The sequence below is a fragment of the Wallemia ichthyophaga genome (genome assembly GCF_000400465.1).
Source record: "Wallemia ichthyophaga EXF-994 unplaced genomic scaffold scaffold1, whole genome shotgun sequence".
Classification (NCBI taxonomy): domain Eukaryota; kingdom Fungi; phylum Basidiomycota; class Wallemiomycetes; order Wallemiales; family Wallemiaceae; genus Wallemia; species Wallemia ichthyophaga.
Genome location: NW_008806274.1, coordinates 391,049 through 413,408, shown reverse-complemented (window position 1 = coordinate 413,408; position 22,360 = coordinate 391,049). Strand labels below are relative to the sequence as shown.

Below are 22,360 nucleotides of genomic sequence, written 5' to 3'. Positions count from 1 at the left end.
AATATAATTCGTGGGCCTCCTCGGTAAAATACCTCGCTAATCACAATCGTCATATAGATGAACAACCAAAAGAAAAGGAGTAGGCAGAATCTCAGCTGTGGCGGTGAGTTTGTTGTGATAGTGCCTGTATATTCCTTGACATGTGCTAGAATGCAGAAGACTAAAGCTTAAGGTGGGTTATCTCCAGCAATAATCTCTGCGCCATCTGACAATATCTAGTGCGATAGAGAATGGCCATGCACATCGTGTAAGAAGCGTGGATGTGCGGCTATTTGCCCAGATGGTACTCTCAAAGGCGGTACTATGTCCAGGACGGCTTTGGTTTCGAATACGGCATCACTCCTAACCAGAATCGATCAGCTTGAAAGTGCCTTAAAAAATGCCGGTGAAATAGTACCGCCGCCAACTGAACCAATCATCAGTTCTGCCGCATACGCGTTCAACTCGCCTCCACCACTTCAGGAACAAACCTTTCACGAGGAAGACTTTGCAGAGAGCTTTGGGTCCTTGACTCTCGGTATCTCCGGGCAAGCTAGATACGTTGGTCCAAGCGCAGGATCTGAATGGCTCCAAAATGTTAGTCGTAACTGCATCCGATCTGATAGGAGCTGATTAATTCCAGGAAGCTCAAATCAGCGACAACGAATTGGAATCTGAGAGATTGAATGAGGGCTCTCCCGTTAATTTAGACAGCCCGAATACTCCGCCTTCAGATTTCCCTTTCCCTGGTGCCACTAATGAGTCTGTCATTACTCAGATGTGGTCGCAATTGCCACCGATAGACAAAGCCAGACGTTTAAGCGACAAGTACTTCGACTACGATTCTTGCTTGTGCGTCTTATTGCTCCCAGTGCCACGCATTCATTCTGACTCACTCAGGTACTACGTCATCCCTCAGGAAATATTCGATGAAGACTTTGAAATCATCTATAGTGGTCCTATTGATGTCAAGTTCGCTCATCAGCTCGCTCGGCTGTATATGATTCTTGCTATCGGTCTACACTGCGACGTTGACGAGCCATTCGGTCATCCTGACTGCCACAAGTACTTTTGCTCTGCCAAGACACTGCTCAATGCATCCGAATTTATGACAAAGTGCTCACTAGCCACCGCGCAGACACTTCATTTGATGGGCAGCTACCTTTTAAATAGGAATAGGTTGAGTGGTGCTGACTCGTACTGGCCACTTTTAGGTGTCCAGATGCGCATCATACAAGCAATGGGTTTACACAGAGACGGTGCTAGGTGGGGATTTGACCAGCGTCAGCTAAATGAACGTCGTAGGACATTCTGGGAATCTCACACTATTGATGTTTTTCAGTCAATTTGTTTCGGCAGACCGTACTCAACCCACGCTAGGCACATCGATTGCGAGTTTCCTATGGATGAAGAGGCGCGTAACTTCCACATCGGTGGCAAAGATGAGGGATACGGTTTCCATACGCTCAAGTTCAAGCTCGTCAAGCATCTCTGTAGGATCAGTGATGATATCTACGGTGTCAACCCGCCTCCCTATGAAACTGTCATTCATGTTGACAGGGGAATTAGGGAGTTTGAAAAGAACATACCGCCTCATCTTCGATGTAAGGCTGCTTCGCTTGTGAGAAACTCCTCCAATTACCCTATCGAAGAGGATTCAGGGGGGTTTAGTGAGAAGCTAGCACTCCAACAGCACACGCTTGCGCTTAACGTGAATGAGTGCTTACTCTATCTGAACCGGCGATACTTTGCACACGCACTCAAAACGTATCCTCAGGACCCACTTCGGTCTCCATTCTCACAGTCTTACGTCGCCGTTATGGAGTGTTGTCGGGTAATAGTAGCGCTCGTGCGCAGTATCCACACGCTTATTCCGGAGTTATCGACACGCCACTGGTATTTCTTCCATCATCTATTCTCTTGTGGCATCTGCGCTGCGGCATCGTGCATTCTCTCGCCTGGCTCGGCGATGGCATCGGAGGCGTGGAAAGATCTTTGCGAGATCATCGACTTGTGCGCTTTGCCAACGGCGGGAAAACGTGCGAATGCTTTCGTGCCCGCCCTCGATAAGCTGCGTAAGAAGGCTCATGCTCGTTGTATGGCTCACCTCGAGGCGCGTGGGACAATGCGCAGTGAGGAGGATGAGGGGATTGATGACGAACACCTCGTTCTCCTCGGGTTGGGCTCGAGAGTTGTCAATAAAGGTCACGAAACTCGTATCAGGACACCGGCTAGATCGAGATCGTATAGCGTGCAGACTCGTGTTCCTCAGTCGAAAGCTGATCCTCATGATGCCCTCTGGAATAGCCCTATTAGTGACAGCGCGGCACCTAAGTTTTACCCAAATTACAAAGATTATGGCCAAGAGGGTGATGAGGTGAACAATTCTCGCGGAAAATCTAGACGCAGGGGCTTATTTGTTGGTGGAGAAAGTGGAGAAGGAGACGAGGGAGATAACGGAGCTGCGACTAGTCCACAGAACACCCATACACCTATTCACCCACAAAGTCACTCTCAACCTCTCCCACAGACTTCTACTTTCAATCCTAATGTTATGCTCAGTTCATCTAACACCCCCGATCAGATCTACGAGGCACTGCTGCAGACTTCAGCGGGTACGAGTTCGACGGAGATGTTCAATAGTCTATGGGACTTTTCCGGAAGTAACAAACCAATTCCACAGCTTAACTCTTCTAGTGACAATTGCTATTTTCCTCAAATTAATTCTTTTAATGCTTGGTCAAATGCTGCTCAATCGGGGCAACCACCTCAAAGTCTTCAACAACCAGTGCAACCATCACGCTCAGGAAACGCTACACAACCTGCATACTCTACTCACACTACCAACACCACCAACACCACGCACACTTCATCGACCCCGCCTAAGGATACGGACTGGAATCATGTGATGAACTTAATGGGATTTTGAGATAAAATTAGACGTATTATTCTCGCTTGTAATTGATTTCTTCTGCAATTGTATTTTATCTGCAAAAAACGCGTTGAGTCTATCTCAGTGAGCAGCCATCATGTCGGGCTACGAGTTGGACGTAAAATCGTTTGAAAAGCGCTACAAAAAGATCCAGTCAGCATGGCATGTGAGATAGTAAATTTAGGTATCGCGTATTACCCGTTTAACATGCCATCTCAGGATACAGAGAATGAGGACTATGCAGCATTTCGTAATGTGGAGGCAATAATAGTCCCAGTCGGTGATCTGGATGAAGACTCAACTTTCAGAAAGTCTACGTCGCTTCAGGTGCGTAAGATAAGCATTTTGAGGCGTACAGCGCACTTACAAGACGCACAACAGAACTGGTTACTAGGATATGAATTCCCAACTACTATCTCAGTCTTTTTACCAGATAACACAATTATATTTATCGCATCAAACACCAAAAGTTGGTATACACTCCCAAATCACAGGCCAAACTGACGCGTTTCCACAGCCAAAATTCTCAAGCAGCTCGAGAACGCTGCAGATATCAACGTAGAACTTGTCACAAAGACTAAAGACCAAGAAGCAACGAAAAAAGCTTTGGAGGGTGTAGTCGACAAGCTCTCAGGCAAGACTATTGGTCTTTTCATGAAAGAGGAAGCCACCGGTAAATCCATCGAGGATTGGAATAACATTAGCAGCGGTAAATTTGGTCAAGAGGTCGATATCACTCCCGCTATGGCTTCAGTCACCGCGCCAAAAGATCTGAATGAGCAGAGGAATCACAAGTACGCTTCACAGCTCTCTTCTCATCTCCTTAAATGGGGTATTGATAAGATTATGGGTTACATCGACTCTGAGAAGAAGATAAACCACTTTGCCGTTGCGGAATTGATCGAGCGCAAGGCTGCAAAAAATGAAGATCATACAGATGCTAATGATTTGACATTCTGGAAGAAACTTAAGAACTTTAATGAGGTCAGTTTGACTTAATCACTGCACGTTATACCAGCTAACACCACTCAGATTGAGTATAGCTCCAGCGAAACAGTCTACACTCCAATCATACAGTCAGGCGGTGAATACAACCTCAAGCCATCTGCAATGTCAAACGAAAACAATCTCAAAGCAGGTGTTATTACCGCTTCTTTGGGTATGAGATACAAGTCGTATTGCTCTAATATCGGAAGAACTTTCTTCATCGATCCTCACAAATCACAGGAAGAGAACTACACCTTCTTACTCGAACTTCAAAAGCGCGTACTTAGCAAGATGACGCCAGGAACCCAATTATCCACTATATATGAAACAGCCGTCGACTTTATACGCAAAACCAAACCAGACCTTTTAGACAAGCTGAGTAAAAACTTAGGTTTTGCTACTGGTATTTACTTCCGCGATTCCACATTTATGATAAGTCAAAAATCAACAAGAACGATTTCCAAAGGGATGGTTTTCAACTTGGCGATTGGTTTCACGGATATCAAGGATCCAAAGTCATCCGGAAAGAACTACGCTTTGTCGCTCATCGATACTGTCTTGGTCACAGATGAAGGTGGTAATTGCCTGACTGAGGGTAACAAGTCAAACAGAGATGTCATGCTTTTCATGGAGAACGACGACGAGGAAGATACCGATGTAGAGGTAAAACCAAAGAAAGCCAGCTCACCAAAGAAGAAGAGACCTTCGGGTGATCTTGACGGGGCTGTTGTTGGTAGCAGGATGTTGCGCGGTAAGACTCGTAACGCTGGCCGTGAGACTGACCAATCCACTTCCCACAAAATCAAGGAGCACCAAAGAATCCTCCATGAGGCTAAGAACGAAGAAGGCCTTCAACGTTTCGCTGGTGGTAAAGATTCTTCAAATGGCTCCCAACCCGGTGTGTTCAGGAGGTTCGACTCTTACAAGCGCGAGCAACAAGTGCCTATCAACAGAGATTTGAGAGTGGGTTGATCCTGTTTTGCTAGTCTATCTGCTAACTTTGTGGTAGATTTTAGTGGACACTAAAGCACAAACTGTAATTATTCCAATCAACGGGTTCATTGTACCTGTTCATGTTTCAACAATCAAGAACACCAGCAAGACAGAGGAGGGTGACTACACTAGCTTGAGAATTAACTTCATTACCCCAGGCCAATCTGTTGGTAAGAAGGAAGACATGGTGTTCGAAGATCCTGATTCTATGTTTATTAGGTCGGTCACATTCAGATCTACTGATAAGTTGAGATTCTCCGACTTAAATAAGGACATCAACGAATTGAAGAAGTTGTCTACGAAGCGCGCAGCCGAAAAACGTGAAATGGCTGACGTTGTTGAACAAGAGAAGCTTACGGAGATAAGGGGCCGCAGACCAACTAGATTAGGTGAGGTTTTTGCTCGTCCAATCGAGGGAAAGCGTCTGGCTGGTGATCTTGACATACACGCCAACGGTGTAAGATACACGACGCCAACGAGGGATCAAAAAATAGATGTTCTTTTCAGCAACGTCAAGCACTTCTTCTTCCAACCATGTGAACATGAATTAGTCGTTCTTGTTCACTTCCACCTCAAGGCGCCAATCATGATAGGTAAAAAGAAAACTAGGGTGGGTTTCGAGATGTATACACACGAATCAACTGATAACTTTTGACAATTGTTAGGATGTTCAATTTTACCGTGAAGCAAGCGATGCATCTTTCGATGATACTGGTAATCGCAAACGTAAAATTAGATACGGTGATGAGGATGAAATTGAGTTGGAACAGGAAGAACGTAGACGTCGCAATGCTCTCAACAAAGAATTTAAAGCCTTTGCTGAGAAAGTCGCCGAAGCCTCGGAGGATAGATTCGACGTTGATATCCCATACCGTGAGCTTGGTTTCCAGGGTGTACCAAACAGAACTGGTGTACTTTTGCAGCCAACGACTGAATGTTTAGTTCAACTTACTGACCCACCTTTCACCATAATTACATTGGCAGAAGTTGAGTTGGCACACTTGGAAAGAGTCAGTTTTGGTTTGAAGACATTTGATATCGTCTTTGTGTTTTCAGACTTCACCAAACCGGTGATGCACATCAACTCTATCCAAGCATCTCAGCTCGACAACGTCAAGGAATGGCTTGATTCATCCGACATTCCACTTTCTGAAGGTCCTGCTTCATTGAACTGGGGAGCTGTTATGAAGACAGTCAACGAAGATCCAAAGGACTTTTTCGAGTCTGGTGGATGGACATTCCTTGGTGGATCGGGTGAAGCTGAACAAGGCAGTGACGAATCTGAGCCTGAATCTACGTATGATATGTCCGAGGATGCATCCGACGATGATGATGAAGGTAGCGACGACTTTGATGATTCAGATGGAGGTTCAGAGTCTGACGCTTCTGATGCGTCAGAGGTATCTGGTGAATCTTGGGATGCGCTTGAGCGCCGCGCTGAGAAGAGTGATCGCAAACACTATAAGGGTGGCGAGGAAGAAGCCGAGTCCAAGTCAAAAGGCAGGAGACGTTAATCGTAATGATATAAAGTTATACTCCATTTCACATTTAAAATTAATGCAATTTTATGAGATATCGTAAAGAAATTTATGAAAATGAAACCTTACACCCAAATGTTTATAATATAGCTGAGAAATATCTGCGTTGATCGTATCTAATCCTTTTTCACTAAAAGTGGATGCAAAGTTTGCTCGTGAAGGGCTTTACCTGCGGCAACCATTGGATAACAGTGCTCGTTCTTGACGACCTTGGCGTGCAGTAACACTGGTCTGTCGGTTGGATGTGCCAGGAACTCTTCCATGGCCTTTGGTAAGTCTGCAAGAGTTTCAACCTTAATAGCGTGTACTCCCATTGCGTTGGCTAACATGCAGAAGTCTGGATTAATCATTTGGGAGTGCGAATATCTGTTGTCATAGAAAAGATCTTGCCATTGAAGAACCATACCTAAAGATGTATTAAAATGAGCTTTCATAGCCAACACATAACTCACCTTGGAAAGCATTGTCAAGAACAATAACCTTGACACCAATGTTGAACTGAGATGCAGTTTGCAATTCCATTGCAGTCATCGAGAAAGAAGCGTCACCGTCAATGTCAATGACTGTCTTGTTTGGTGCAGCAACCTTGGCACCAATCGCAGCAGGTAAACCAAAACCCATTGTTCCGAGACCACCTGAGGTCACCATGGTGCGTGGAGCGGTCCATCTATAATGTTGAGCAGCCCACATTTGATGCTGACCAACACCAGTAGTGAGAATAAAGTCATCCTTCTTACCGCGACTCTGCTTGTCAAGCTCTTCGATTACTTCTTGTGGTTTCATCATGATCGAATTGCTAGCAGACTTTTCAAAGATGAATGGATACTTTTCCTTCCATGCAGCGATTTTGTCAAACCATTCTTCGCGTGGCTTTGAGCGAACGTGAGGTATAAGATGACCGAGGTTTTGTGTTACATCGCCAGCGACTGCTACATTAGCTTGAACAACTTTGTTGATATTCTTTGGCATCACTTCAAAGTGGACGATACCTCCACGTCCTTGAAGGGCAGCAGCTCTGGCTGCTGGTGCAAATGTATCAACTTTACCAGTAACACGATCGTCAAAACGTGCACCAAGTGCAATAATAAGATCTGCTTCTTGCATGGCCAAGTTGGCGTATGCTGATCCGTGCATACCAAGCATGTGAAGAGATTTTGGATCAAGTTCGTCAAAAGTACCCAAACCTTGAAGGGTAGTGGTTACAGGGATGTTCCCATTGTTAGAAAGTTCGCGAAGTTTTGCTGGACCATCTTCGCTGTTGAGAATACCGGCACCGGCGTAGATTACAGGGCGTTTAGCTATGTTGATTAATTCTGCTGCGCTTTTTATTGAGCTGAGATCAGGGCCAGTATCAGATGGAAATAGAACAGGTGGGTTTGGAAGAGGAGGAAGGGCTTGTGGTTGGGTGTAGCGTGAAGGGATTGCGTCTTTGCAGATACTAGCTGTAACATCCTTTGGTAAATCGACGAGGACAGGACCTGGTCTACCTGATGTCGCTATCTTGAAAGCCTCATTGATTCTTCTTGGGATTTCAGAAACGTTTTGAATCATAACGTTCCACTTTGTACAACTTCTCGAAATGCCGATGACATCAGCCTCTTGGAAAGCATCAGAGCCGATAGCAGATGTAGCGACTTGACCGGTGAAAACAATCATTGGAATACCGTCAGAGAGAGCGTCCTGCATTGCAGTGATGGTGTTGGTTGCTCCAGGACCGGAAGTGACGAGTACGACACCTGGTTTGCCCGTGATACGAGCGTAACCTTCAGCCATATGACCAGCACCTTGTTCATGGCGTGGCAGAATGAATTCGAAGTTAGGTGAATTGTAAATGGCATCGAAAACAGGAAGAATGGCACCGCCTGGGTAACCGAAAACGTGCTTGACCTTGTGACGAAGCATGAGCTCCGAGAATATTTCACCACCGCTCATACCGACGAATGAGTCGTCAAGATCCCAAGGCATTATCTTTGTATTCGATTGAACTTCTTTTCCAACAGCCTTGGGAGGTGGCGACTGCTGGAAGGCGGGGGATGGCTGTGGGCGGCTGTAACAGAATTAGATGTGCTTCGAGAGCGTTTTAGAAGCTGCTTACATGCTTGCTGCATCCTTGGCCGGTGGCTTCGAACTGATGAAACGAGAGCCGGTAGCCTTGTTAGAATAAATGCAGCGTCTTGTATTGCTAGCGATGGCCTTCGCAAATGCACTTCTAGGCAGCATCCTTTTAATTTTAGTTTCGACCGATTACAGCGAAGAAGATGATTATATCGGAGATGATTGAGTCAGACTACAAAATTTTATTTAGTGTGTTTGAATAGGTGAGGCTTAGTAATTGGATACCTCCCGTTGTGCTTTTCCCTGCTTAACTGCTCAGCGATACTTCTCAGTTTCGGTTGCGTGCACCTCGGTTGTCTTGGCTCAGTCACTTACATACCTCGTTTATTTGATATAAAATGAGTTTGTAAATGTAATTAAACTTACAGCGTGTTATTCGGCTTGTATCACAGTCTCTACCGCGTCTTCTTGTTTTCTTATGCGACATTGATTCGCTGTGACACGATTTTGCGGTCGCAAATGATCTCAAAGCGTGTACAACAAGGCCTCATCACAATTCTCTACGCGCTTTATCATATGTCTGCTTATCGAGCACTGCATTGCGTCACTTGATTTCATCATCCCATCACCTATGGCACGACGCACGCAGCATTCACAATTATTCGCTCTTGCAGCGGTTTACTCATATTACGCAGATAGCTTCCTTGCCTCTGTAGACAGCCAAAACGATCTGCTCGCGGAATATCATCATTGTTGTTATCTCGCAATTATATCTTACAAAGCCAGTCTAAATCTGCCTGGTCCCACACAGACACAAGGAATGATCTCTAGAATAGGCTTAGCTTAAACTCTCTATAACTAAACCAGCGATCTCTTAAAGCAAAGTCTCTTCTCGAGAACTACCTCTTCGAAACATATGCACTTCTCATAAGAATCGCATCAGCGAGGAGCTCTTGGCTCGCACATCTTTTGCTCAAACGTGCCATTACTGATACCAAGAAGAAGAAACGCACTGAGTGGTTCTATCAATTCCACTGGCAGCTGAGATTAGTGATGTACCATCCTCTTGCTTCAAGGTAAGAGCAGACATCGCAAAGAAAAACGGCGATACAGACTTACTTCTGCTTGCTTTGGCTGAATCCACTTGCTCAGATGTTGTAAGTGGTGATGCGTGGAGCTCTGCTACCAAGATGCACGAGCTAGACAAAGAATTCAATTACGTACCACTCACCGCAGATCATGCCGAAATACCATCTGTAAGGAATGAGAGCGGAAATCAAGTATATATCCTTGTTTGCTTCTCATTGCCAAATCTGTCTACAATAGTCGCCATGTAGACGCTACATCTTCCAAGCTAGCTTTGTAGGAAGAATGTTTACTTACTGATAAAGGCAAGGAAGATAACTGGTTCGAGCTAGGGTCATTCTTGGTGACAATCCCTCTCCTGACGGAAGTTTGGTAGATTGAGGTGAATGGATGCGCTGAAAAACTACTATTAATTACCAACTTTAATTATACTACTCGAATTCACCTTTATACTAATTTACATTGTACACAGAGACCCAGTTGGAGTCAACTTGCCCTCCTTGTCTTATGCTAGCATAGGAGTCGAGCTAATCAATGAAAATTATATCAGACCAGCAGTCTATCAATTAAGGATATCAAAAGGGAGAAGTTACAAGCAACTAGAGCTAATACAGAGTTGGTACTTAGATATTTAGCAGCACAAGCCCACGTTATGAAAAGAGATTTGGAAGATGCGCATGCACAACTCTCAAATAAGGTACACCTAGTAAAAAAGCACACACTCACGATTATTTGGGCTTCTTACTTGCTATTACTTTTAGGTTTCATTGTACAAGCTGGCTGTGAGCATTTCATTACTTATTTAAATTCAATGAGTAGTTTGTGTGCAATATAGAGAACGAAAGAATGGAATTGCCTGCCAAGCTTTCATCTGTTGCTCGTCATGTCGCTGTCATTCATGACATTGAGATGAGCCAAGCCTTTCTCGAGCGCGTTTAACTCAGCTAATGTTCGTTATCTGTATGAGGATTAGCTGAAGCTGTAGAGGGTATGATCAGTAAAGCGGTAATACTTTCAGTCACTCAACTGAAGGACAGTCACTTCAGATGCTTCATACTGCTACGCAATATTAAGGATTATGGGAAAATTTGACAAATCGGCTAGAACGCTGTGCAACATGCTTTTCTTAAATATGATTTATAGTAAATGCCTGGAAAAGTTGTCAGAAGATCAAAAATGAAAGCACAGCTGTCTAAACAGAAAGAATTCGCAAAAAATCATCGCGAATGCTGTGAAAGTATTGCTGAAGCTGGGTGCGATTGAAATGACCAGCTTGGTATAACTTGATTTTTTTTGTAACAACGCTACTGTATTCTTTAATGCTATTATCATTGCACGCTCATTCATGTTACAAAGAGCAGGAATATGATTTATGCGATTATAAATTACATCTGTACAGTTCGATATGTTTGAATGTGCTCACTCAGAGGCAGGGCTGGTAATCAATGAGATGATAATCAACGCTTTGAAGGTCTTTCATTATTGTAATTATCATCATCATTCTGTCTCTTTTGTCCGGTAGATGGCTCTGTGATTTTTGTCTGATTGATATCCTGTTGCTCCTTTTGATCTGGTGTGGGTAGTTAGTGTTGTGATCAATGAGTGTCATAAACAAACTCACTTATCTGTGGTAAAAGTGGCATTCCAAAGACTTTAGGATCCATTCCATTCATCATCATCATTACTTGACCTTGTTGCAGGTTCATGATTTGCTAGTTATATGATTAGCCAAAAATGTTTGAATGGGAATTTGCTTACATTTATCTGCACCAATTGAGTTTGAAATTTGTACTTGGTCTTGTCATCGAGCTACTTGAAAGTAAGCTATGAACTGTCGATCAAAACAGTAAACTAACCTCATTATTCTTCAGTGCTTCGAATATAGCCATAATTGCAAATTGACAGTCGTGTATTATCTTGTTCACCTTAATAATATCATCGTGAAATAGCGACCTTCTATCAGCCTGTTGGAAATGATCCTTTTGAGTGTCGTCACTTGAATCAGTTTGGTTGTTAGAATCACCGTCTTTATTGTTCTCATCTCTTTTTAATTTATCAAGACGGAGCTCCTCGTTGATGTACTCAATGACCTTCTGCTTGAGTTCTAGGTCAGATTTCAAGTTCTCTAAAGATCCAACGTTTGAATGACAATTTGGACAAAATAAGTCATTTTCAATTAGGTAGTGATTTATGTAATCATCTGAGAAGGAAAGGTTGCAACAAGGCAAGGTGACAGGATTGTTGAGAAGTTTACCAGACAAGCCACATTTCAATTCTTGTAGCTTGGGTTCAGAATCTCTGATATCGTTGACAGTGAGCTTTGATGATTTGATCGATCTAGATTTTTCCCAGGTCGCTATGTCGGGAGTTGCAATTACGTGACTACCATCGGGTGTAATCATTACACCTTGAGAGTTGTTTGTACCATTGTTAGTCATTAATGCTGCTGTAGAAGGATCAACAGTCTTTAAGAATGACTTTGGTATACCAGTTGTACGTTTGAATCGTGGTTTGTTCTCATAGTTAGGATCACCGTTGGTGGGACAATCTTGAATCCAGTGACCTTTCTCTCCACATCTGTAGCAGACATAGCCAGGTGGGGTAGGCATAGCATTGGACATGGATGACTCTTGGGGTTGAGATTGCGGCTGAGGTTGGGATGTGGACGGCGCAGAGTCACCTGTAGCAGTTGGTTGAGGAATTGGTTTTCTTACTTGAGGCCTCATGTTGGTGTAGACAGGGGTGGCCCTGTGAATGGATTGAATATTAGTAGATGACAATGAGATTACCTACATAGACATATGCTGTTGAGTTTCTTCCCATTGCTGTTCAGATGCTTTGAACATGGCAGAAATGGCGTCTTGTTCAGATTCTTGCTGACCAGATTCAGACTGTTTTTGATCAGAGGGAAGAAGAAGGGATGAATAGGCAACAAACAGATTGGTTGAGAAGCTGTTGTGACTTGTTTTCATCCTTTCCATCAAAACGTTTGGACATAGAGCCTAAAACAGGTAATGGTGGTTTTGGTTGGGATGAATTTGAGTCAGCCATGACAGGAGCATCGGCGGTGTATTTAGCAGCAGAGCCTCTATTCGGAATTTTAGGTGGAGACCTTTTAACTAAAACTGAAGTAGAACGAGGAATCATTTCATTATCATCATGATACTCTGAGTGAGAATGAGCTAGTGAGTAAAGTGAGGATAGTGAGTAGAATACGAAATACCTTCTTGACCAGGAGTGTCTCTTAATAAAATCAAATCGAAATCGTTTCCCTTATTTATAGCCATACGATTAGATAACAAGATTTCTCTCTTTAAATCGAAAACAGATAAAGAGGTACCATCGATATTAACCCTTGAAGTGATCTTTGACGATTTAAATTTATAATAAATTGAGCCCATTATGCTGGTGATGATGGATGATGGACGTTGGGCGTGAGTATAATGAATAAGTACTAATCCATTATTTATGCAGCACACATGTCTAGGAGCTTTTGCTCTACTTAAATTTTAGAAAGCAATAACGAAACAGCTGGGCTGACAAAGCCCTATAAAACAGTCGCTGAGATGAATCCTAACATCTCAAGGAATGATATCGTAATGTGATGTAGTACTAAAGATTCAAGCAATCACAAAGATGTTTTGAGGGAGCAATGGTTTTTTTTTTTTTCGGCTTTTGTAACCCAGGGCTTGCCCAATAATCGATACACACACATACAACGATGATGAAATTGATTTTAATTTTAGTAGCAATGTTCCAATTATCTTATGGCTTGCACTTTTACATGGATAGCAATGATCGTAAATGCTTCTTAGAAGAGGTGCCAGCTGATACTCTTGTTAGTGGTGTGTCTGGCATTTGTGATTGGATTATGTAGTGACATATATTGTTCCACAGGTAAATACAAAGCAGAAGAATTCAATTTACAGACTAAAGAATGGGTTACTGCCAATGATATTGGTGTTTTGATTCAAGTTGAAGAGACTGAGGAGAAGCACCCGGTTGTTAATAGTAAAGGTCCTTCCACAGGTTCATTTATGTTCACTTCACACCTCGCTGGAGATCATACAGTTTGCTTATCAACTAATAGCTCAATCAACACAGGTTGGTATCAAGGAAATCCATCAATTAGAATTCATTTGGATATGGCAATTGGTGCAATTAAACACGATGAATCAGCAGATTTAAACCACATTCAATCATTGACTAATAGGATAAGGGATCTAAATGCAAAGCTGATTGATGTTCGTAAAGAGCAGCAATTCCAAAGAGATAGAGAAGTAGAATTTAGGGAGATATCAGATATGACGAATAAGAGAACTATAACCTGGTCAATTTTACAGATGATAGTCATAGCGGGTGCATGTTACTGGCAGTCAACCCATTTGAGAGGTTTCTTTAATGAGAAAAAGTTAAGATGATTGTATGATAAATAGCTTAATTTGATTTAACAGGCTTACTTGGTTTTGTTGACTTATCACCAGTAATTTGTTTCTTTGACTTTGATTTTGTCGAGGTGGATGACTTCTTCCTCTTATCTAATTGTTCAGTTGGAGTCTTTGGCTTAAAGGAGTCGTTGATGTAAATAGGTAAGGCATCAGACGAGGATAGCTTGATGTTAATAGACTTAATTTCATTTAAATTGGTGAGTTTTGTTGTGAAATGATCTAAAACGGTTTCTAAGTTTGCAATTTGCTGATCTATAGTGTGATTTGTGGAAGAGAATTTAATAGATTGACAGACACCTTTTGATGGAGTGTAGTGAGTAGAGTTTATAACAGATTGAATATGATTCTTCAAGTCATTTGATTTGAGATTTACACCAATTGGTTTGTTAGATGAGAAGGCATGTTTACCGATGAATCTAGGTAATAAGTGCAAAATAGATTCATCAGCGAGGAATAAATCGAATTGAGAGAATAAAGATCTTTGAGATTCGAACGATTTGTATTTACCTTTCAATTCTTGACAAGAGACGATTTCAGAGATGAAGTTGATATTAGATTTTTCTAAGGTTGAGATAGAATCTTGCTTAGGATCTTTAACCAATAAGCAAATGTTATCAGATCTTGGATCAATGAGGGTGTTCTTTATAGGAATGTTTAAAGTTTTATTGTTGATATGAGATTTCATTGAGTTTAGAGTAATAATCAAGTATAAAAAGTCGACATCTTCAATTAAATTCGAACTATCCTTGCTTATAAGATTATTTAAACTTTTTATTGACTTATGAATAACTTGTGTGTTCATTGATAGTGGGTGGTGGAGGTGCGAGTTTGAGTGGGTGTGAGTGGGTTTAGATACCATGATAAAATTTTATAACTAGAATTACAATTACAATTTATTAGATTGAATGAAGTTTATTCTGTCAAACGTAGGTGGTGGCCGATTGTTCTTTGAGAATAATTTGAGTAATTGATTATCAAGCTGATTGGCTGGATTTATATTTATTTGTTTGCCTCTAGTTAAATTGCAGTTGTAATTCATAACTCGACTCGATTGAATATCATTTGAAAGTACCAACTCATTTGATAGAATTAGTAGACTGGCTTCCAATTCTAAATCATTTGAAGTTTCCTTACTTAATGCCACGCTTGATGGCTTCAATTGGAATAGCTTATAATCATCGTCTACCAACTTGTAATCTACACTTGAAATATTTTGATGATTTGAAGACTTGAACAAAATTATTAAATTGTTGTTATTAAATTCAACTTGTAATCCTTCGCTAGCAATCCACTCCAGTAAAATATCACTATAACATCCACTACTCAAACTGCTTAATAAAACCAAGCTAATACTGTCCTCTATTTGAAACTTGTAATTTTTATTATTTATTTTTATTATCAAATCATTTTGACTTTTTATTAATCTAAGCTGTCGATCGTTGACAGTCATCGTTTTATTATAAAGTTGATTTATAAGAAATGGACGATAACCTATCAACAACGCCCATCTCCATCAAATCGAACAATTTAAGATCAAATCCCTCAACTCCACCTACTCCAACTACCTCCTCTTATAACACTCACACTAATGACAACATATCTTCCATATTTAATCAATTTAATTGCCTTTCCTTCAACGATAAACTCTTGGCTTTGAATTTTATCCTTCCTTCTCTCTCCATCCCTCAAGTTATACACGCCAACAACTTATTAGCCCCAAGACTTAAGAGAGATTTCTTAAAGGAACTACCTCTTGAATTATCCTTACATATTCTCTCTTTCATTAACCACCCAAACACCCTCGCTAGATGCTCTCAAGTCTCTAAATGGTGGAGAGACATTGTCGAAGATGAAAATAATTGGAAAGATATGTGCTTTAAACATCGTTATAAACCTTCTTCTTCCTCTTTACAACATAGAGTTAATTTTTACAGATCTAATTCTATTGTCAGGAGAAACTCCTTGGATTTAAACTACGACAATTCCTTCTGGACCTCTCAACAACCTATTCAACAATTTTCCTACAAGAAACATTTTAAACACTCCTATTTAACTGAATCTAATTGGAGAAAAGGCGGTAGACTTATCTCCTCTCATGTCTCCCCTGAAGATGCCGTAGTCACATCCCTTGTCATGGATGATAACTTTATCATTATTGGAATGTCAAACTCTAACATTCACATTTTTGACGCTACTACTGGTAGATGGAAGTGTGCTTTACAAGGTCACATTCAAGGTGTTTGGTGTTTAGTCTTGGTTTCTAACATTCCTCACCTATCTTCCTCTAATTACCCTCCCTCCCCTCACTCTTCTTCAACTCAAAACACTCCAAAACAAGAGTTCGGTTTAGGCTTTGACTTCGACTTTATTAGACCTCCACTATCAAATCATAACTCTTTTCCTTCAACTTCATTTAACCAACTGAATGATGATCAATATCAAAGATCCAATTCAACTGATTTTAATAATCCATCGTCTTCATCTTCCAAGCAGCGTAGGAAGCACTTTTCTAAAATCTTTAGAGGTAATAATTTCGCTAACGATGGTAAATCCATCTGTGGAGCTGTCAAAGGTTGGGGTCAAAACGGTACCATTGTTGTCTCTGGAAGCTGCGATAGACATGTTAGAGTTTGGGATGCCGAATCAGGTCTTTGTTTACACACTTTGTCCGGTCATACTTCTACTATTAGATGTGTTAAAGTTATCCCTGGTAAACCGATAGCTGTTTCCGGTTCAAGAGATGCTACAATTAGAGTTTGGAATATCGAAAACGGTACTCTCATTCATATCTTGCAAGGACATCAACATTCTGTCAGATCTCTGGATGTCTCTGGTGATAAAATTGTTTCTGGTTCTTATGACTGCACAAGTAAAGTAAGTTATCCCTCAGCTACCACTTATATTTCCTTATTCTCTTGATAAAGCTATGGGATTTAAATTCTGGTGAATGCTTGTTCACATTTCAAGGTCATGCTCATCAAATTTACTCAATCGCTTTCAATGGCGATAAAATTGCAACTGGTTCGATGGATAATACGGTTAGAATTTGGTCTGCTTCTCAGAAGAAATGCTTAGCAATGTTACAAGGTCATACGGCTCTGATTGGTACTCTACAATTAACCGACAACATTCTCGTAACTGGTGGTAGTGATGGTAGAGTCATAGTTTATAACCTAGAAAACTATGAATGTCTACATAGGATTGATGCTCACAGTAACTCCGTCACTTCATTACAGTTCGATGAACGCTTTATCGTTTCCGCTGGGAATGACGGTAGAATTAAGCTATGGGACTTTGAAACCGGCAAACGTATAAGAGATCTCTCTGAAAGAGGGGAATCTATTTGGCGATTAGCTTTCACTGAAGAGAAATGCGTCATTCTTTCTAGACGGAATGGCAAAACTGTCATGGAACTCTTTACCTACCTACCACTAGATGACGAAATTAATAATTGATAATCAAGATTCTGCATAACAATTCTAATCAGATACCAATTCAATCTCTTACCAACTCATCACTTGAGCATGATATGAATACATTATCACTTCTTTCAATCTTGCATACTTTATAACGATTGAAATTTCACATGAATCCTGTTTTATGACTAGTTGATTGTCGCCGTTTCCCTGCACGTCCTGCTTATGACATAATTGAGATGAAATTAGTATATCTCTGAAATAATACATGATATGTTTGTTCTGTTACTATAATGGATATTATTCAGCTTCAGTTGGAAGAACAATGCTCTTAATCTTCTATCAAACAATCAAAACGGAAGGAGGATGAGCGGAGGCGAGCCCAAGATGAAATCTCAAAACGGCGCAAGACAACGGAGTTACGTAATAAGGAGGTCGAAGCTGATCGCTTGAATCAACGTAAGAAAGCTAGATCTATGCAAAGCCATAGTCAAAATGTTACTAGTAGTCTTGCTTCTAGGAATAGAGCATCATCTTCCGATAAAAGTACAAAACCTGCCAAGGTGTGTACGAAATCGACTTAACTACCCATTGCTTATACATGAACAGCAACAGGAAGTACTTACCCGTGAAGAAAAGCGTAACATTAAGCAAAAGAAAGATTTCGGTGAATACGGTGCGCGACAGAAATCGAAGTCACAACAAAAACCACATCAAGACAACTACCAATCAGGGGGTCTAATTGCACTCAATACAAAGAAGAGAGATACGAGAACAATCGAAGAAATTCAACACGATTTGAAGTCAAAGAAGAGTATTGATAATGGACACAGCAAGAGTGACACCAGACAGTCTATATCTAAGAGAAAAGCACCGTCACTGCCAGATTTATCTAAAAGAAAAACTGCTTCTAAGGACTCTAAAAACGATATTGACAGCGATGATAGCATAAGTAATGATGTTGATAGTGATGGTGGTGATGGCTATAACAGTCATGATATTTGGAGTCTATTTGGTAAAGACAAGGCTAAGTACCTCGAGCGCGATTACGACAGTAATGAGAGTGACGCTGATATGGAAGCTACGAATGAAGACGTTATCGATGAAGAGCTTTCAAGGTAAGCCTTAAATGTTTCAGAAGAAAAACCACAGACTGAGGCGATAATCTTAAGCTCTCGTTTTGGCAAGAAAGAAGACGAAAGGGAAGCTGCAGATTTGCGACGTCATGAACTTGAAAAAAAGCGAAGGAAGCTAAACAAATAATCACCTTATGTCTCAGTTTGCTGTCGATTCGCACGCACGTTGTAAAGTATCTTATTCTCATCCGGGCTGGAGGTAGTCTATATAAGTTTGCAGTTGGATTTCATGCTTACTTGAGGTAGAGCCCATGGGCTTCGAAGATTATGTTCCGCGTTAAGATGTATAACATGTGAGGGATATGCCAACATTTCAAATGAAAAAATCATGTATGTCTTATAATATCCCACCTTAATTTGTACGCTCATCATTTATTTCAACATTTATTTTACTTATGCACATGTCTTATATATAGTTCTCATGTCATATTTAAGTGGTAATAGATGAAGTTAATAACTCACTATACAAGATCCCCTTTTCTGGGTTGACTTTTAATTATGGAATAATACTTAACGATACATCCGACATAGCGGTTCTTGATTCAGATATATAATCAAATCGGTTAAGAGAAAAAGAATAGGACTTCAAATAATATGAGACCTTCCAGTCATACCGAAAAAACCAAAAAATCTCAAAAACAAAGTATTAAAGCACAAGGAATTCACAGCGACTCCAGAAAACTTGTTTGATTGTTAACAAAAATTGAAGAATTTTGAAATCGAAAATAACGTTGAAAAGTAAAACTACTACTTCATCGGTATTTCAAGAAGTGACCCTTTTTTTACTAAATGGATTCACGGTAAAGGATTGCAAACTATGAAAGATGCCAAATCCATACAACATTTGTTTATGTCCTAGACCTGCATTATCAAAAATTTACGTAGTCGTTTGCTTATTAATCATTAAAATAAGCTACCAGCTGTAGGCTTTCGCGATTTCTTCGCCTATATAAAATCCTTTAAATAAACTCAAGTTCCGAGTGTCTTGCAGCTATGAACAGCTAAGTACTCTTCGCTTTTTCGTTTACATTTGGCTGTAAACTTTTGTGTTGTCAATAATCTATTTAAGATCAATCAACCCTTTATTGACTCAACGTCTTCCATCAAGTTTTCTATAAACGGCTTGCATATGCAAGGTTATCCCAATGTTCAGAACTTTTTGAAAGTTGAACTCAAGTTTAAACGATGAACAGTGTCATTTCAATGCTTTTTACCTTACGAAAAAATAAAAACATCTATATCAAATTCTTTGTGGGGAACAACATTCGAGTAAAAGGAACGCGAAAATTTACCTGAGAGCTGGAAAGTCGTCATAACAGTGGTGGATCAGGATGTCTAAACCGATACAATTCAAAACAACACTTCTCTTAAAGAAGCGCTTTTCCCCGTGTAATTCACATATGCATCAAAAAATAGTTCATGACTAAAATAAAATTTGATCTATTCAATACGTGAATTGATAGAAAAAAGCGGGTCACTTCTTGAAATACCGATGAAGTAGTAGTTTTACTTTTCAACGTTATTTTCGATTTCAAAATTCTTCAATTTTTGTTAACAATCAAACAAGTTTTCTGGAGTCGCTGTGAATTCCTTGTGCTTTAATACTTTGTTTTTGAGATTTTTTGGTTTTTTCGGTATGACTGGAAGGTCTCATATTATTTGAAGTCCTATTCTTTTTCTCTTAACCGATTTGATTATATATCTGAATCAAGAACCGCTATGTCGGATGTATCGTTAAGTATTATTCCATAATTAAAAGTCAACCCAGAAAAGGGGATCTTGTATAGTGAGTTATTAACTTCATCTATTACCACTTAAATATGACATGAGAACTATATATAAGACATGTGCATAAGTAAAATAAATGTTGAAATAAATGATGAGCGTACAAATTAAGGTGGGATATTATAAGACATACATGATTTTTTCATTTGAAATGTTGGCATATCCCTCACATGTTATACATCTTAACGCGGAACATAATCTTCGAAGCCCATGGGCTCTACCTCAAGTAAGCATGAAATCCAACTGCAAACTTATATAGACTACCTCCAGCCCGGATGAGAATAAGATACTTTACAACGTGCGTGCGAATCGACAGCAAACTGAGACATAAGGTGATTATTTGTTTAGCTTCCTTCGCTTTTTTTCAAGTTCATGACGTCGCAAATCTGCAGCTTCCCTTTCGTCTTCTTTCTTGCCAAAACGAGAGCTTAAGATTATCGCCTCAGTCTGTGGTTTTTCTTCTGAAACATTTAAGGCTTACCTTGAAAGCTCTTCATCGATAACGTCTTCATTCGTAGCTTCCATATCAGCGTCACTCTCATTACTGTCGTAATCGCGCTCGAGGTACTTAGCCTTGTCTTTACCAAATAGACTCCAAATATCATGACTGTTATAGCCATCACCACCATCACTATCAACATCATTACTTATGCTATCATCGCTGTCAATATCGTTTTTAGAGTCCTTAGAAGCAGTTTTTCTTTTAGATAAATCTGGCAGTGACGGTGCTTTTCTCTTAGATATAGACTGTCTGGTGTCACTCTTGCTGTGTCCATTATCAATACTCTTCTTTGACTTCAAATCGTGTTGAATTTCTTCGATTGTTCTCGTATCTCTCTTCTTTGTATTGAGTGCAATTAGACCCCCTGATTGGTAGTTGTCTTGATGTGGTTTTTGTTGTGACTTCGATTTCTGTCGCGCACCGTATTCACCGAAATCTTTCTTTTGCTTAATGTTACGCTTTTCTTCACGGGTAAGTACTTCCTGTTGCTGTTCATGTATAAGCAATGGGTAGTTAAGTCGATTTCGTACACACCTTGGCAGGTTTTGTACTTTTATCGGAAGATGATGCTCTATTCCTAGAAGCAAGACTACTAGTAACATTTTGACTATGGCTTTGCATAGATCTAGCTTTCTTACGTTGATTCAAGCGATCAGCTTCGACCTCCTTATTACGTAACTCCGTTGTCTTGCGCCGTTTTGAGATTTCATCTTGGGCTCGCCTCCGCTCATCCTCCTTCCGTTTTGATTGAGCTCTTGCATGCTCGTCTTGCTCCTCTTTGTGCCTCTTCATGTCTTCAAGATGCTGTGCGCCTCTCTCGGAGTTGGCTTTTGCCATTTGAATCAATTCCGAATACTATATCGATGGATATTAGTCCTACGTGTACTTAAACGATTATGATACTGACAGATGGCATTTCAGCACCTGACCGTTTTAGTTGAAGAGATGGTTGACGTATACGACTAATTTATAATTGGAAATAAAACAGCAGAAAGGGCAAAAGCTACTTTACAAATTTCGAATAACTCTCAATTAAGCTTCTTAAGCGGTGTATCTTATCTTGATTAACTTCTTTACGCTGAAGTGAATGCAAAAGATCAATTTCTAGCGACCAAATATCTTCTCCATTTTCACTGGCAGGCGTCTCGAGTATCATTGGGATATTAGTTAGCCTGTCGTCGTTCATGATGAATTCGAATGCGTTTAACCCGATGCATCCAACACCTATATTGTGATGCCTGTCCTTCTTTGAATTACAAGGCGTTAGTGAGTCATTCAAGTGCAAAGCTTTCAAGTAGCGAAAGCCAACAATTTCATCGAAGCTTTCGAATGTGTTGCAGTATGCTTGATATGTGCTGATATTGTATCCTGAGGCAAATAGATGACATGTGTCAAGGCAAACACCAACCCTCGATTTATCTTTGACGCTGTCTATTATCATTCTCAACTCATCGAAACTTTTTCCGACCGTAGATCCCTGACCAGCCATATTTTCAATCAGGA

General features: G+C 40.6%; 7 protein-coding genes across 7 annotated transcripts; 3 read left to right on the top strand and 4 right to left on the bottom strand.

Moving 5' to 3' along the window:
• Window positions 1-57: 57 nt before the first annotated feature.
• On the top strand, window positions 58-2,908 carry J056_000139 (uncharacterized protein; the record flags this gene model as incomplete). Its single annotated transcript, XM_009267537.1, has 5 exons — window positions 58-103; window positions 150-172; window positions 220-576; window positions 623-831; window positions 880-2,908. 5 exons carry the CDS (start codon window positions 58-60, stop codon window positions 2,906-2,908), a joined length of 2,664 nt encoding a protein of 887 aa, XP_009265812.1.
• A 100-nt stretch (window positions 2,909-3,008) lies between these two features.
• J056_000138 (FACT complex subunit SPT16) lies at window positions 3,009-6,405 on the top strand (the record flags this gene model as incomplete). Its single annotated transcript, XM_009267536.1, has 7 exons — window positions 3,009-3,077; window positions 3,131-3,238; window positions 3,293-3,380; window positions 3,429-3,895; window positions 3,944-4,861; window positions 4,908-5,501; window positions 5,557-6,405. The coding sequence occupies 7 exons, from the start codon at window positions 3,009-3,011 to the stop codon at window positions 6,403-6,405; spliced, it is 3,093 nt and encodes a 1,030-aa protein (XP_009265811.1).
• A 140-nt stretch (window positions 6,406-6,545) lies between these two features.
• J056_000137 (uncharacterized protein) lies at window positions 6,546-8,649 on the bottom strand (the record flags this gene model as incomplete). Its single annotated transcript, XM_009267535.1, has 3 exons — window positions 6,546-6,835; window positions 6,882-8,476; window positions 8,525-8,649. The coding sequence occupies 3 exons, from the start codon at window positions 8,647-8,649 to the stop codon at window positions 6,546-6,548; spliced, it is 2,010 nt and encodes a 669-aa protein (XP_009265810.1).
• A 2,378-nt stretch (window positions 8,650-11,027) lies between these two features.
• Window positions 11,028-12,717, bottom strand: J056_000136 (uncharacterized protein; the record flags this gene model as incomplete). Its single annotated transcript, XM_009267534.1, has 6 exons — window positions 11,028-11,140; window positions 11,192-11,282; window positions 11,329-11,379; window positions 11,427-12,318; window positions 12,370-12,461; window positions 12,508-12,717. 6 exons carry the CDS (start codon window positions 12,715-12,717, stop codon window positions 11,028-11,030), a joined length of 1,449 nt encoding a protein of 482 aa, XP_009265809.1.
• A 1,290-nt stretch (window positions 12,718-14,007) lies between these two features.
• J056_000135 (Ribosomal L1 domain-containing protein 1) lies at window positions 14,008-14,703 on the bottom strand (the record flags this gene model as incomplete). The annotated part of the gene is made up of 1 exon (XM_009267533.1): window positions 14,008-14,703. The coding sequence occupies one exon, from the start codon at window positions 14,701-14,703 to the stop codon at window positions 14,008-14,010; it is 696 nt and encodes a 231-aa protein (XP_009265808.1).
• A 794-nt stretch (window positions 14,704-15,497) lies between these two features.
• J056_000134 (F-box/WD repeat-containing protein 7) lies at window positions 15,498-18,556 on the top strand (the record flags this gene model as incomplete). The annotated part of the gene is made up of 4 exons (XM_009267532.1): window positions 15,498-16,892; window positions 16,943-17,422; window positions 17,845-17,997; window positions 18,044-18,556. The coding sequence occupies 4 exons, from the start codon at window positions 15,498-15,500 to the stop codon at window positions 18,554-18,556; spliced, it is 2,541 nt and encodes an 846-aa protein (XP_009265807.1).
• A 2,276-nt stretch (window positions 18,557-20,832) lies between these two features.
• J056_000133 (Protein spt2) lies at window positions 20,833-21,694 on the bottom strand (the record flags this gene model as incomplete). Its single annotated transcript, XM_009267531.1, has 2 exons — window positions 20,833-21,345; window positions 21,392-21,694. 2 exons carry the CDS (start codon window positions 21,692-21,694, stop codon window positions 20,833-20,835), a joined length of 816 nt encoding a protein of 271 aa, XP_009265806.1.
• Window positions 21,695-22,360: the final 666 nt, after the last annotated feature.